Source organism: Cucurbita moschata, unplaced genomic scaffold (genome assembly GCF_002738365.1).
Source record: "Cucurbita moschata cultivar Rifu unplaced genomic scaffold, Cmos_1.0 Cmo_Scf00001, whole genome shotgun sequence".
In the NCBI taxonomy this organism is placed as follows: Eukaryota; Viridiplantae; Streptophyta; class Magnoliopsida; order Cucurbitales; family Cucurbitaceae; genus Cucurbita; species Cucurbita moschata.
The window spans coordinates 987,342-1,002,339 of NW_019268517.1; the positions used below are offsets into that span (position 1 = coordinate 987,342).

At 38.3% G+C, this 14,998-nt stretch overlaps 4 protein-coding genes across 4 annotated transcripts; 1 reads left to right on the forward strand and 3 right to left on the reverse strand.

Moving 5' to 3' along the window:
• Positions 1-873: 873 nt before the first annotated feature.
• LOC111441587 lies at positions 874-1,548 on the reverse strand. Its single transcript, XM_023078633.1, has one exon. It carries the CDS (start codon positions 1,361-1,363, stop codon positions 971-973), a length of 393 nt encoding a protein of 130 aa, XP_022934401.1. The 5' UTR covers positions 1,364-1,548; the 3' UTR covers positions 874-970.
• A 1,991-nt stretch (positions 1,549-3,539) lies between these two features.
• On the reverse strand, positions 3,540-9,627 carry LOC111441549 (folate-biopterin transporter 1, chloroplastic-like). The gene is made up of 9 exons (XM_023078592.1): positions 9,421-9,627; positions 8,501-8,712; positions 8,102-8,166; positions 7,818-7,980; positions 5,127-5,275; positions 4,803-5,045; positions 4,513-4,681; positions 4,330-4,422; positions 3,540-4,220 (listed from the first exon to the last, which is right to left on the reverse strand). Exons 1-9 carry the CDS (start codon positions 9,485-9,487, stop codon positions 3,924-3,926), a joined length of 1,458 nt encoding a protein of 485 aa, XP_022934360.1. The 5' UTR covers positions 9,488-9,627; the 3' UTR covers positions 3,540-3,923.
• Positions 9,628-10,516: 889 nt separating this feature from the next.
• LOC111441557 (protein CDC73 homolog) lies at positions 10,517-12,371 on the forward strand. The gene is made up of 3 exons (XM_023078603.1): positions 10,517-11,590; positions 11,694-11,776; positions 11,962-12,371. The coding sequence occupies exons 1-3, from the start codon at positions 10,543-10,545 to the stop codon at positions 12,052-12,054; spliced, it is 1,224 nt and encodes a 407-aa protein (XP_022934371.1). The 5' UTR covers positions 10,517-10,542; the 3' UTR covers positions 12,055-12,371.
• Positions 12,372-13,330: 959 nt separating this feature from the next.
• LOC111441577 (non-specific lipid-transfer protein-like protein At2g13820) lies at positions 13,331-14,622 on the reverse strand. Its single transcript, XM_023078624.1, has 3 exons — positions 13,961-14,622; positions 13,755-13,814; positions 13,331-13,666 (listed from the first exon to the last, which is right to left on the reverse strand). Exons 1-3 carry the CDS (start codon positions 14,277-14,279, stop codon positions 13,536-13,538), a joined length of 510 nt encoding a protein of 169 aa, XP_022934392.1. The 5' UTR covers positions 14,280-14,622; the 3' UTR covers positions 13,331-13,535.
• Between the last annotated feature and the right edge of the window lie 376 nt (positions 14,623-14,998).

Here is a 14,998-nt window from a genome sequence, read left to right on the forward strand (position 1 = left end):
GGTCATATATTTTGATGCCACGTGGGATCCGTTTCTTTCCTAGCAATCTACACAAATACGGAAACTCTTTCTGATACGTTCAATTATTTTGCATATCATTTTCATTCATGTCAATATTTAGAAATATTAATTATTTTATGCAGTTTCATATTTTCATAATATAGAACGTTTCCATATAATAGCAAATTCGTTGTAATATTTGCAAATTTTATGATTAAATAAGGTAATATCTATCAATGGGACACGTCGCATCAAATTGTGTCAATGCCTCTTAGGATATTGCATTGAGTCGTGTCAATGTCTCTTGGGACGATGTTGTTGGAAGATGAAAGTCCCACATCGACTAATGTAAGGAATGATCATAGTATTAGAGTCATGCCCTAAACTTTCGTGCCAAGAGATTGGTAAATCCTCAAATATCAAACAAAGAACTCTAAAAGAAAAAAGGGACAAGCCTCCTCGAAGGCAGTAAAAAATGACTAAGACTCCAAAGAAGTCAAGCCTCGATTAAGGGGAGGTGCACTTTGTTCGAGGGGAGGTGTTGGATGATGAAAGTCCCACATCAGCTAATTTAGGGAATGATCATGAATTTATATTCAAATAATACTCTCTCCATTGGTACGAGGTCTTTTGGGGAAACCCAGATCGGAGCTTACAGTTCAAAAAATTTACCCAAATTTAGTAAGGTAGGGTTTTGGGGTATGAAGATTGACTTGGGCTTGGGCTTTTCCACCTTGTCTTGGCCCGAGATGAGTATTTGGGCTTTTTACCCAAATTTCATTTCTCAATTAGGCCCAATCCAACTAATAATTTCATCAAAAAATGGATTTAATAAGTAATTTTGTACCCAAAGAAAGCTTAAAAATGGCCGAAAAAACATATATTATTCCAATAATAATAATGACAACCAAGAAAGAAAGAGAGATGAAAACCCTAATTGGTCAATAGTTAATTAACAAATCTCCAAAAATCAGTACAACGACAGCGACGACATGTCGAACCCCACCTGCGACGAGCTCTTGGATCTCCCATACTTGTTAGCAGAAGAATTAGCCTGAGAAGAAGAAGAGGAAGAAGCCGACACGTCGCTGGACCTCCTCCTAAGCATGAGCCTAATTCCATCAGCGACACGAATCGCAGGGTTAGCTTTGAATTTACGACAAAACGACATGTGGGCATCGACAGCTTCTTCCAAGCCCACCAATGGCTTCTTGCTTCGCTTAGCTTCGTCTCTAACAGCCTCCGAGCAAAGCCCACACAGCCATTTCCCTTCAAATTTCGCCTTAACTTCGCTGATATAGAATTGGGTGCAGTCCTCTTTCAGCCCACAGCATTCGCACGTGACAACCACCTCGACCTCCATTGATGAAAAGCTCGAAGCTTTGGAGTTAATTGGATGAACAGAGGATGACCCAGAAATGGAATGGGGAATTTAGAAATGGGTTTAGATTTTCTTTGGGTTTGGAGCATCAATGGCGGAGGAGGAGAAAAAAGTGAGAAATTTTGGGGAAAAATAGGAAGAAAAAAAACGACAAGGGGTTGGTCGGAGAGGAGGTTGTTTTAGGTATTAAATACCAAAATTTTCTCTTACTCTTATTTGATGAATCTTTATAATAAATAATCCAAATTAAAACCGTTGACTCTAGTCGTCTCTTATTGCTTGGATTCTCTCTCTCTCTAGAAAAATCTATTTTTTTTTAATACAATAATAATTGAGTCGTTGTTTTAGTTAGTCTCTATTGTCGTTTGTACGACGTTTTTTTTAATTTAGTGACGATAAATGTTAAAATTAGTTGATGATAAACTTACTTAATCTACTTTTTATAAATTTGTTCTTAATTTTCTCGTTTTGGAAATGAATAATTATTATTAGCTAAAATTTTGGCTCCTAAATTTTAGATGTCAGGCTAATCACAATTGATCCATTCATTGATATATTAGCTTGATACATATTTTAAATGTCTTCGAGAACCAATACGACACAAATGTTTGGACCATGGAAGTCGCTTGCCTTTATAGGTCTTCGAAGTTCACAATTTTGGGAGAAAAAAAATATATATAAATATATGCAAAAGGTCCACATAGATAGCCTTGAAAAGGGTTTGTATCCTACTAGATATGTTTACTTTGTGATATCACAAGATAAGATTGCATTAAAATGCTATAGCCTACTAGATATGTTTACTTTGATACCGGTGGCCAAGCTAGAGAAATTCTTATAAGTAAATTGTAATCACCCAAACTCACTGCTAATAGATATTGTCTACTAATGAAAGGTTTTTACACTCTTACAAAAAATGTTTCGTTCCCCTCTATACCTGATGTGGGATCTCCCAATCCATACCCTTAGAGGCCCTGTATTCTTGTTGGCACACCGCTCGGTGTCTGGCTCTTATATCATTGTAATAGTCCAAGTCCACTACTAGCATATATTTTCACTTTATCCCGTTACCTATCGTCATTTGTCTCACCATTTTAAAACGTGTCTACTAAGGAGAGGTTTTCACACCCTTATAAAGAATGTTTTGTTCCTCTCTCCAATTGACGTGAGATCTCACAATCCACCCTTCTTGGAGGCCCAACATCCTCACTGGCACACCGCCCGATGTTTACTCTGATACCATTTGTGATAGCTCAAGCCCACCGCTAACAAATGTTATCCGTTTTAGCCTGTTATGTATCGTCATCAACCTCACTGTTTCAAAACGCGTCTTCTAAGAAGAGGTTTCCACACATTTATAAGGAATGCTTCATTCCATACTCCAACCGATGAGGGATCTCACATGAACCATCATATTTACGTAACCCGTTTATGACACTATCTACACTACCTAACCTACTCGAAACTTTGATTATGGTATATAAAAGCTTCTACATGGGTTACCCTTTTTTTTAATCTCTCCCAATGGCATTATCTAGTGGGACAATGATTTGTCACATGGCCTCCTCTTCATATTCAATATTTATAAGTGTGGAATTAGGTGGAATGAGTGAGTTTTGGGAGATACCTTCTTCACATGGGCAACCCACATGCTCTTACCTTCCAACAAACCCCTCCCCACATCAGTCTCTCTGCCCAATGACTCCAAATCCAATCATCAATACTGAATTAATACTTCTTTTTCTTCCATAATGAGAAGTATTTTTAAAGAAATCCATAATTTTCTCTTCTTGGGTCATTCAATCCCATGGAATCTCCAACCTTTATACATTTTCTTTTGGATGCAATTTCTGAATATTCTATTGTTTTCTGGCTCATCTTTTGGGTGGGGAATGGCAAAAATATAATTGTTTTATGCTCAATCATTGAAGTTCCACCAGACCTTTCACCCATTAACAGCCCAAATGGCAATTCCCATGAATTATAAACTTATCCTCTAAATTGAATTGGATGTCACACAAATCGAAAAATAATAATAAAAAAAATACGTTCAAGCAACTATTCTGCTAATTCTTTAATTCTTCGGTATCAGTCTGTTCAAACCTCCACTTAATTTGTTTTAAGATCGATCATAATTCAACTAATTAAGAGATCAGAGTATAAGAAACGGGTAGAAGTTAATATTGTATAAGTAAGAGAAGGGTAATGTTCATAATGAGATAAGCCATAACGTGGCTCGTGCGGCGGGTGGTGTGTCCTGACTCAATTATGTTTCCCATATATCAATCAAACTGCCATCCCAAAACAGGGGGCACCGATTGGATAAGCGAAGGGAGTCAGGGCCCACCCACGTGGACAACACAGTCAGCTCGCCGCATGATTGGCTCCATTATAGATTTAGGAGGGGCCCATTTAGGAGTGTCACTCTTTCACCTCCTAATCAATCTCATTTCAGTCCCTCGCTCTTCTCTCCAACAAGAATTTTGTGGAAGCTTAAAAGAGTGATAACAGTTTTTGTTTTTGGGAAGTAACTACCTAAGTTTCAGTTAGATTTCAACTCCATGTCTGTAGTCTCTAAGCTCGAGTCCGGAGATTCCTGGGGAAGGAGGCGGAGCAGCGGCAAAGGTAACAGTGAGCTGAGGTTGCACAGGATTATCAAGGTCGAGAGGTTGTCGAACGAGTCTCTGGTGACACCTAACATTTGTGTCAAACCAGCACCGATCAGGCCGCCGAGCAGACTCCCTCCGTTTGATATGGACATGAGGGTTGCAAAAAGGGTGGCTTCCATTCCTTCTGGACATAGTTTTGCTGCTAACACAAGAACAGGCATGAAAGATGCCTGCAAGAAAAGAACCGTTATAATCAACTAAAAATTCTGGTGAAGTTGGGGGAGGACAAGTACATGCATACTCCGATTGGATGCAAAATTGTACTTTAGTAAATATTACCTGACCAAGTACCGTTATAACCAACGAATCCCCGATCGCAAACCACTCGTCACTAATACCCCACTCTCGATTTATTCCCGTAACGAGGAGCACCTAAAAAATGACCAGAAAAGCAAGATAAGTAGATAATAATGTATGGAACACAGACAAGAACTGGTGAAATGTTTCTATCATATCACAGACCTGACTCATTCCAAGTGCACAACCAAAAATGGTGGTTACAAGAAAAATTTTCCTAAGAGGAACTTTCTTGAGAAATCCATTATAAAGCCCAACGCCAATCAGTGATGCTATCGATGTAACAAACTTGACACGCCCGAGAAATTCGGGAGTGAATCCAAGTTTATTTGTACTGAGAAAACAATAAAACCACGTTCGGGAGTGAATCCAAGTTAGATGCTGAGAACACGAAATCTTAAAAGCGACTAAAAATGTGGAAAAAAGGGCAACATTTAGAAAGATAGTGGCCATACGTGAAGAAAAACATGGCAGAATCTGATTGTGGTGTTGCCTGCCACAAAAAAATAAATAATGTTGGAAGAAACACATTTCTTTGACTAACAGCACCCCACAATTCAACAACGTGCTTTCTTGAGCTCCGGAGAAAAGCATAGTTAGCTGAAGGACGATTTATCCCTCGCACAGGTTGCTCTTTTACAAGAACTGCCACCAAAGACGTTATCAATGGCAGCAAAGCTGTGACTCCAAAAACAAACCTGAGACACCCAAATCACTTTTTAGAGTTCACAATCAGCGCAATTGTTCATGTAACATCCATGCATCAAGAATTATAGTACCTTACACCATATGCCTCCACCAGTGAGCCACTAAAGTAGGAACTCACTATTCCACCAAAAGCCGAAGACCCCCAACATAAGGATTGAAGAGATCCTGACATACTTTGTGATTCACCACGAGCCCTCTCAACTACCATGGAATCTACGACCTATACAAAATTCTGATGTTTCAGAAAAAGAAACACTAGATTGCAAACCATGTAATTACGGATAACGTACATTTATGAATCTTTGTCAAGTAGATTGGACGAAGAGATATGCAGATGCACAAAATTCTGTCTTAAATATTAACATTCTTATATTCACAAGAATAAATGTATGCTTCAACTGCAATGTCGTTTTTGTTTGTTTTTTCTCTAAAAAAAATAGGAAAAGGAAAGAAAAAACTACACTTCAGGTTTCCTCACAAGTGTCAAACTTGAACATTTAGTGGGGGGGAATGCTAGCGTGAAATATCACACAATTGAGTCAAATCCCATCCTCCGAGCCTGTCTCACTGGTGAAGAAAAGGGAAAGGTGTTGGAGGTTTTGTGATGACTAAATAAATTTCCCATCTCTCACATTGATGAGTTGTCAGACTCAGAATGGAGCCATGATTTCCTCAAAACTTGACCAAAATAAAGATACAACCAATAAAAGTGAGACTAGGATGTGCTAGACAGCTTTCAAGATGCAAGAGAGCCTTTATATATTCTGAGTGATGCGCTTTGAGTTCATCAATGCACCTTTGACCTTCTGAACTCGAATGATTGATGTCTTGTAAGTTTGTACATTTTGGGATATGTGAACCCAGGTAAAAGAGTTCATCGTGAACCATCCAAGATCCAAGCAATTAAAGAATGATTTCTTTGGGTAGAATCAAATAGCAAAGAAGCCTTTCAACAGATAAAGATAGCCATGACCATAGTCTTAGTATTAATTCTACTTGACTTCAATATCTTACTGCAGCCAAGTCCTATCTTTGCAAGCATGCCAACAAGTGGTATCCAGGAGAAAGAGCTGATAGCAATTGTTTCAGCTATGAAATGTGGATGTGCAAAAGTGGAGACCCCATCTCTTAGGCAGTAAATCCCTCATCAAAGTGATGATAAAGCTCTAAAGTAGCAACCTAGAACAATGGTCAAAAGGTAGTGGACAAATTTGCTAAGGTCCAAGTTTTAGACCCAATATCGTCCAAGATTGGAAATAAGATTGCAAATGCTTTTTCTCAAGTTCTGTCCTAGGTGACTCTTACATTAATTCAGACGTTAAGCACTTCAACGCAACTAAGACAAACAAGTGGATCTAACTCTTTCCTTTCACAAATCAAGCAGGGAGTATCAAAGAGGCAGAGTGTGTATCTACGTTTTTCAGTAGAATCTAACAAATAAGCTTAGGTACAAACAAAGGACGATTGGTTGTTTGTAAAGAGTTTACATCTTATTGCGCTTGTCCTTCGGGAATCTATGCAGCTTGCTTAAGGGTCACATATAGGAACTCAAAACATAGAACGAATGGCAACTGATATTTACTGGGGAGGGCACGAAATTAGTAGTAAGGGTGTTTGAGACACAGCATGACGTCTGCCAGGACAACAAATATTTGGTAAGGTCCTCAACTAGGCTATTGCAATCTCTGCCCATTTCTCATTTGCCTTGGGATGGCGTGAACTTCATTGAAGGATTACCTCATTGAGGGGAAGGACTCCACCATAACAATGGTCAATCACTTCACAAAATACAAAAATTTGAGGACTTTAAGATCCTTACACTCCTTCAATGGCTAACCTATTCACAAAGGAAGTTGTGACGCTCACATGATCCTGAGAGGAACTATGTCCACCAATGATTATGTGTGTTAACAATCATTGGCGAGAGTTCTTTACAATCGAGGGAGACTGATCTAAAGCAAAGCAAATCATAACGCCATGGGGATACCAGAGGTCATTGAGATATTTAGGGACTTAGCTAATATTTGAGATGCTTTAGGATATCGCAGGTAAAGAAAATGACACCACACCTTGTATCAAGTTTCCACCATGAACCCTCTAGAGCAGCTATTCACTGGTCAACCCACTCCTCCCATGGTGCATTGTATATCTATTTCTTCCACAGTATCTTCAACTGACATGCATCCACCGTACAGACACTGTGGTGGATGGCTTAATTCAAACTCATGCAAGCTAAGCAACTCATGAAAGTTAACGTTGACAAATATCATAGAGACGGGGAACCTTATGAAGGTTTCAGTAAAACTGCAACCTTATCAGCAACAGGGTGAAATGCGAAGCTGGGCCTCAAAGTATTATGGCCGCTACTGCAATGTGCTAAAAGGAGTATTGAAGGTTGCCTACCATTTTATTAGAGTATTAATAGGAAAATATTTGGAATGTTATTAGTATATCAGTGGTGGCCTAAATTTAATTACTTGGTAGTTTGTTACGGTGGGGTGGTTACACACCAAGGGAGTTGGAAACTTCAATGATAAGCATAGTTTTGGGAACTGGTCCACTGTGAGACTTGGTCTATGCACCATATTTCACACTCAAAACTAAGGATCAAAGTCCCAAATACTTGTATGTAAAGTTTATGTAAACAATGAATTATTATGATGCCAGCCTAAATTCTGGTCTCCATAAAAAGCACATCTAGCATCACTGAAAAAGTACTTTGATAGAAAGAGAGAAATAAACGCAAAGTAAAAGACACTTACAACATCTGAGAATGCTACAGAAAGAGATCCAAGAAGTATACAGAAAGCTGCACCATATTTGCTATCAACAAGAGTGGCCATCAAAGTCCATGAGAGTGCACCAAGCAGTCCTGATAAAATCAAGTATGATCTCCTCCGATAACCAAAAAGAGGAACAGAATCGCTGCATTTGCCCAAAAGCTCATTAGAAAATTAATTTTCTTCCATTTGGTGTTTGGTGAGACTGAGGAAGCCAGGTTGGAGACTCAGGTAAAGAGAGAAACAAAGAAGAGAAACACTTATACCTGATAAACCCATATAAAGGTTTGATAAGCCACGGAAAAGCAGAAAAGCCAGATACTACAGCTGTCTAGTCAATAAATAATATTTATCAGATACCTAATTACCACAATCTTTTTGCCTTGATCAAAACAAAATTCTGAAACTAAGTATCCTTTAAACACATGAACATTTTAAAGAATACTAAGATAATAAACTTCATTGAAAATTTCATCACAAAGGAAAATGACTCTATCACACCGAATAAAGAAGCGTTATACAAAAGAATGTCGAGCAGAAAACAAACGTCAAAAGTTCATAACATACAACTATCAGCATGCACCATTAAGGTAGGTCAACACTGAACATCATAAATTTGTAAGTAAGACCTAAATATTTATGATCCCAGGACTTATAGTATGTACCTCTGCCGGATCTAGGTGTAGGTCATCCTTTAAGTAAAAACTAACAGCAAGCCTTGCTAAGGCTAAAACCCCTTGAACAAAATAGACCATGGCGACAGCCACATTATCTGGGGATAGGTCCACCCCAAAAAATTTAATGGCGCTTGGATAATATTTCTTCTTATGAGCCGTATTTTGACCACCGTATGAGAGCATCCCTTCCCTGTCATTACCTGGATCATACAAGCAATAGAACAATAAGGGGAAACAAGTGATAAGGTACATTCATAGTGTGCAGGCTTTGATATAATATGATGAGTAGCAACCAAATGCAACGCTAAAGCGTCCAAAGCTTGAGAATCACATCAATGTCGTATTTACAAGCTATTAGAGCTCTTTTGCATCTAATTCTTCTAGAAATTAACAAATGGATGATAAAGAAGCAAAAAAATAAGATTAAAGCTTCAATCCAAAACTATTTCCTTCATCGATAGAAACATAAATCCATATACACGATCTATCAATCAACCTTCAGTGTGCACGCGAGGGATCATCCTAAACTCCGGAGATTCTGACTTTTCCCCCCTTTCTTACTCTGCAGTATTTGACCCCAATTCTAATGAAAAAATGAGTTACGAAACACAATTTATTTCGAAATCAGAATCAAAACTGCTCCTCCAATGAAACCTCTTTCTTCATCAATAGCAATCGCGCAATCAATGAACCTTTATTACATTTGAAAAACTCTCATCCTGGATTCCGAAGTATCTTTTGCGATTCACCATGAAACCGATTCTTAGCAACGAAACAAAATTTAAAGAAGACAAACAGTTCGTATTCAAATCTCAAAGTTCCAATTTCCAAAAACTCCAATAAATGGCGTACTCCTACGAACAAAACAAAACAAAACAAAACAAAACAAAACAAAATGATAATCTTACTACTCCAAGAATTAGGCAAAGACTCATCATCCACGTCCATTTGCGACAAGGGAACAGCGACGGACATGTCCTCTTTCAGCGACCGCGAACGTCAACTCCAGTTGAATGTTCCAGCGCCAAGAAGGGCCAGCTTACGACGTATCTTGAAGGAAGGAGGGAAGGAAGGAAGGAGGGGAAGGGCAGAATTGGGTTTTCGAAGCGTGAGATCGAGAAATTGAGAAATTTAATTAAGTTTCCTAATTTGGATTATAATATTAATTGCGATTTAATTAGAATAAAATGACTAAACTGACCCTCTTCTGAATTTGAGATGTAGTGTAAAATGAAGACCATGGAGGTGGAATATAATATTAATTAAGGCTCCTAATTTGGATTATAATATTAATTGTGATTTAATTAGAACAAAATGACTAAACTGACCCTCTTCCTGGTTGCGCCAAGAAAAAGAATTGAATTTTGACGATTTCGGTTGCTTTTGCGTGGTTGTCGATGTGGAATTTTTTTCTATTTTTAAAATGCTTTTCCACAAAGAAATGCCTCAAATTTTCAAAATTCATTTCCATTGAGGTTAATTTTGTTCAAATATGTCCGAAAATAAATTTAGTGTTAATAAATATATATATATATATAGAAAATAAAAATTAATTTATAAATAAATTTAATATTTTTATTAGCCAGAATCAACCACCTCGACCTAATTCTATTGACTCGTTAAATCATTACATGAAACTTTATATCTATGCGAAAGGAAAAAAAAAATATACATATTTATAATTATATTTAATTAAATGATAAGTTTAATATATTTTTTAAAAAAATTAATTGAAAGAAAAAAAAATTAATGTAATAAATTTATAATTTAAGATTTATTTTTGTTCGCAATTAATATATTAAGTCCAATTAGTTTTAGAAAACACACGTTTTATAATTTAAAAAATAAATAATAAAAGTGCGGCCCAAGCCCATATTCCTTTAAAGTTTAACTGGGCCAAGTTCAAAGGCCCAATTTAATCATCTAATAAAAATGGAAATTACAAAAATATCCTCGGATGCCAATATGAAAACAACTGGGAAGATCTTTCTTCCTCGATTCACTGAGAAAAAAAAGGTACGGCACTGGTAATGGATCCTCTCTCGGCTCTCAGAGACTTCACCATTCGAGGCGAGCTCGACAAAATCGTCCGAGTCAACGGCGAGTTCCGTTTCGGCTCCGACTATTCCTTCCCTTGCTCCGCCGAAACAGCTTACCGGTCCAAACAGGGAAATCTATACACTATAGAAACCCTCGTCTATTACATCAAGAATCACCATATCAAGCACACAGAGTACCTTCAGAATGCTCGTACTCAGGGAATTTCTTCCGTCACTTTCCCCGACCGGAAGCCTTTGCTTGATTATCTTACTGGCAAGGTCTCCTCCTCCGACGCCATCGAGTTTCTTGTCCCGCAAAATCCCAAGTTCCCCGATTTGCCCTCTGTCGATGAGTATCGCCCTGAAGATCCGGTGATTGTTGGTGCTGCTATAGATGCGGTGGATGAGGACGACGGTTTTAAGGACTCTACTAATGTTGATTATATGGCGATGATTAGGGCTATTGAGAGACCGTTGAAGGATAGGGAATCGTTGTTGGAATGTAAGAACAGGAATTTCTATAACGTGCTTGTGACCTCCACGAAGCGCGAGGAGGAGAGGCAGCGTATTGAATCGCAACAGAGGAAGGATGGTTTAGTTGCTAAGAGTAGGTTAATGGGTTCTGATGACAGGGGCTTGGGGGGATATGGTGATGATTTGGGTTATGATGCGAATCCGAAGCCGAAAATGCACTTGAAAGGAGGGAAGATTGGAGAAGGTGTGCCTATAATTCTGGTTCCGAGTGCTTTTCAGACTCTTATCACAATTTATAATGTAAAGGAGTTTTTAGAAGATGGTGTTTTTATACCCACGGATGTCAAGGTTAAGCAGATGAAAGGGGCGAGGCCTGATTGTGTGACCGTGCAGAAGAAGTTCAGTAGGGACAGAGATAGGGTGGTGACTGCGTACGAGGTTAGAGATAAGCCCTCGGCTCTGAAATCAGAGGATTGGGACCGTGTTGTAGCTGTTTTCGTATTGGGAAAGGAATGGCAGTTCAAAGATTGGCCTTTTAAGGATCATGTTGAGATTTTCAATAAAAGTAAGTGAACAATTGATCCCAAATTAGTTGATTTTGTTCCTTAATACTCTCTTTAAGTAGAGAAATTTGCAATTCATTAATAAGCGTGTTGACTGTTTTGCAGTTATTGGATTTTTTATGCGTTTTGAAGACGACAGTTTGGAATCAGCTAAGAATGTGAAGCAGTGGAATGTTAAAATTATTTCGGTAATCTTCTACTTCCCTGATCCTCCTCCTCTAACCTGTTGCATTGTCTTGATTCAAACTTTGAATTTTGAAATCCCCCTCCGTCTCTGTGCTTATTTTTGTTTGCATTGCCCCTTGTAGTTAATTCTTCCCTATTGTTCTTCAGCAACGTCCTGTAGTAATTTAAATAATGTTTCCTTTTGCAGATTAGCAAGAACAAGCGACACCAAGACAGAGCTGCAGCATTGGAGGTGTGGGATAGGCTAGAAGAATTTGTAAGGTCACGGTCTCACTCTTGATGTGAATTTTATCGCGCACCATTTTCCCCTTTTTGTGCCTTTACTTGTTGGGGAATGCTCTTGTTTGGTGTCCTGATAATCGTACCGAGTCTTGTTCCAGATGTATAATAACACTTCTAGGAATTCTTAATGAGAATTAGTTTATGACCAATTAGATTATTTGAAAGTAAAAGTTAGGAACTTCGAGAAATCTGAGTTTATATAGCTTACATGTTGCTAGTGAGATTGTATTTGTAAAAGTTAATGTATCTCTTGAGAGTTGAGTTTTATTGCTCCAAGCTTATATATGTTTGCTGCATTGCGCCTATGCAAGAAAATTCTGGGAGGTTAAGAAAGCATGATGGTACTTCCTTTTAAAGATGAAGAGCAGCTTCGTGTTTGTTAGCCATCCATAGGATCTTGTTTTGGTCTCTTTGTCGAGAAATAAATTCCTCACTTTTCAGTAATAAGTCTCCACCCTTCGATATCTTTTCAGATAATTCTCTTTGTACTGCCTTGTATTAGTTTAATGCTCATCCCCGTTTGCTGGTTATAGTCAGTCGATAATTGGTGGGTTCTTTTTCTCTTGTATTCACCTATGGTGGCTGGGATTTCCCCCCTTCTTTTGTACATTTTAGTCATCAATGCAGTTTGTGCAATTAGGAAATTCATAGTTTAGGCTTGACTTCACAACTTCAAGCTATACAGACTAATGTTTTCAAGGCACACTTCTTGCCATAGGTGACTATTGGTCGCTTGAGGGCCATTATAGGATAGTAGCTTCATCAAGGCTTTTCCCATCTTTGCTTCATTTTCTTATTATGACCATTTATCATGTGAAGGTATGCATTTTAGGCTGACTTTTTCCATCTTTACCTCTTCGATCCTTCTGCTGCAACCATCAAGTTTATCCTAGCAATTTGTTTCTTTTCCTTCTTCGATCTCAACCTTAAATTTTATCCCAACAAGTTCTTTTTCCTTAATTCTTTTGATTTTAGGCTGACCGTTTCTTCCTAGTTGCCAATATAAAGGGGGAGAAATTGTAGCCCAACGGCCATGGGATTAACGCAAGGGTCACAGAAACATACTAAGTTGGCTCTCTATTAACCGTTCGTTTGAAGTAGCAAGTAGTCGAGTTACCAAAGCAGGCTTCTTATACTTGTGGTTATTGAAAAAATGTAGATAATTCACTGGTAACTTCATTCAATTCATTTATTGATGATTCTTTCTTCTCCTACTTCTTATTGTTTTATATACCTTCTGTTTCTAACCACTGATGGAAGTATATTCACAAGTATTTTAGAACTCACAAACACAGAATCATGTATTTTATTCAAAAGAATCTCTGATGTAATACAAAGTTCTTGGAAACAAATGCCATGAGGAGAATATAAAGATAGAAAACACCTTCAACCAAAGGGAGGACACTCCAAAAGAATCTGAACGCAATAAATGACCAACCATGAACTATACTTATTAAAGATAGGCAACTGATAAGAAGATCAGTACAACTTGAAAGCTGAAGCATATGTAGAAGCCAACAAGATGGAGAATAGTAGAGGTTTTGACAAATGGATGGAGCTTCCGTCTGATGAGTTGTTGTCTGGTGATGGAACAGTCTTAGATCCAGTTCCTGCATATACAATTTGGTACGTTAATTATGTAGTTGTCATGCGAACGAAACAACACAGCACGCTGTTAAGCGTTTGTCATGTACATACCTGAAGGAACATTGTTTGAAGATTCCGGTGATCCTGCTGGAGAGCCGGTGGGAGAAGCAACTGGCAATTTTCAGGTATTAAAAGTTAGCACTTTAGTTAGAGTTTGATATTTGTTCATAACCCTAATGTCTATACATAAATAATCCTCCTGCTCATTGTTTATGTGCAGTGGTGCCCAGAAATTTTACACATGACTGAATGCTTACCATTGCAGCTGCTGATGGAAGGAGTCTGAACATTGCAAGCCTGGGGCAGAGCCAGAGCCTGGGTTTGGTTGATGTTGACCCCAAGCGAGGAACCACCACCATTCAGGACCTGGCACAAGCACTGTGGTTGTGAGCGGACAACGGTTGCAAGCTGTGTGCAGCATCCTTGTGATGGGGTAGAAGAGTTCCCTGTAATGTAATTCAGGCACGGTGACAAGCTGATCAGCACATTCGTACAGTCCGACTGTGCCGCTGCTCCTGCCCAGTGAACGGCAACGATAACAGCAAGCAGAGTCATCACCATCTTTCCCTGTGCCATTCTTCTATGGAGTACTATTACACAATTGCTTCAGTTAACAACTTGATGAGAACTCAGAAGGTAGAAAGTTTGATTTGTGAAGTTTCAGAGCAGAATTGTTCTGTTTTTGTAGGGAATGGAAGGAAGAAATGGACAAAAGGAAAGAAGTTTGATTTGGTGAACCACTTCTCCTACTTTCTTAACAGTTTTCTGTGGTAAGAGCTTTTGAGGTAAAGTTGTTCAAACTTGGGGCCTTGACACCTAATGAATGGTATATGGGGGTCGGTTAACAAGGCCACCAATTTCTTCATCAGGAAAGAACCCAAGAAAACTTAGGCGTCAAGGCTGTAGACTTAGATGGCTGAACTTTATTAATGACGTGAAGGAAGCGTATTCTGGGTTTTACCTTTCAACTGTTCTTGGCTTCGACTTTTATAACTTTCTGTCTGGTCAATCGTAATCCTAACCCTTTGAGAAATTGGTATTATTTTCATAAAATATGAAGGGAGCTGGAAAGTAAAAAGATCCGTCCCTCCCTCTTCAGATGCCACGTCCTTTTCATTGATTAAAATAGGGGTATGCATTTCAGATAAGGATGTGAAAATCTCTCTTTAGTAGACGCATTTTAAAATCGTAAAGCTGATGATGATGATAATATGTAACGGGTCAAAGTAGACAATATCTATTAACAGTTTTTCTTTTTTTTTTTTTTTTTTTTTTGGGGTGGGAATTCTTAATTC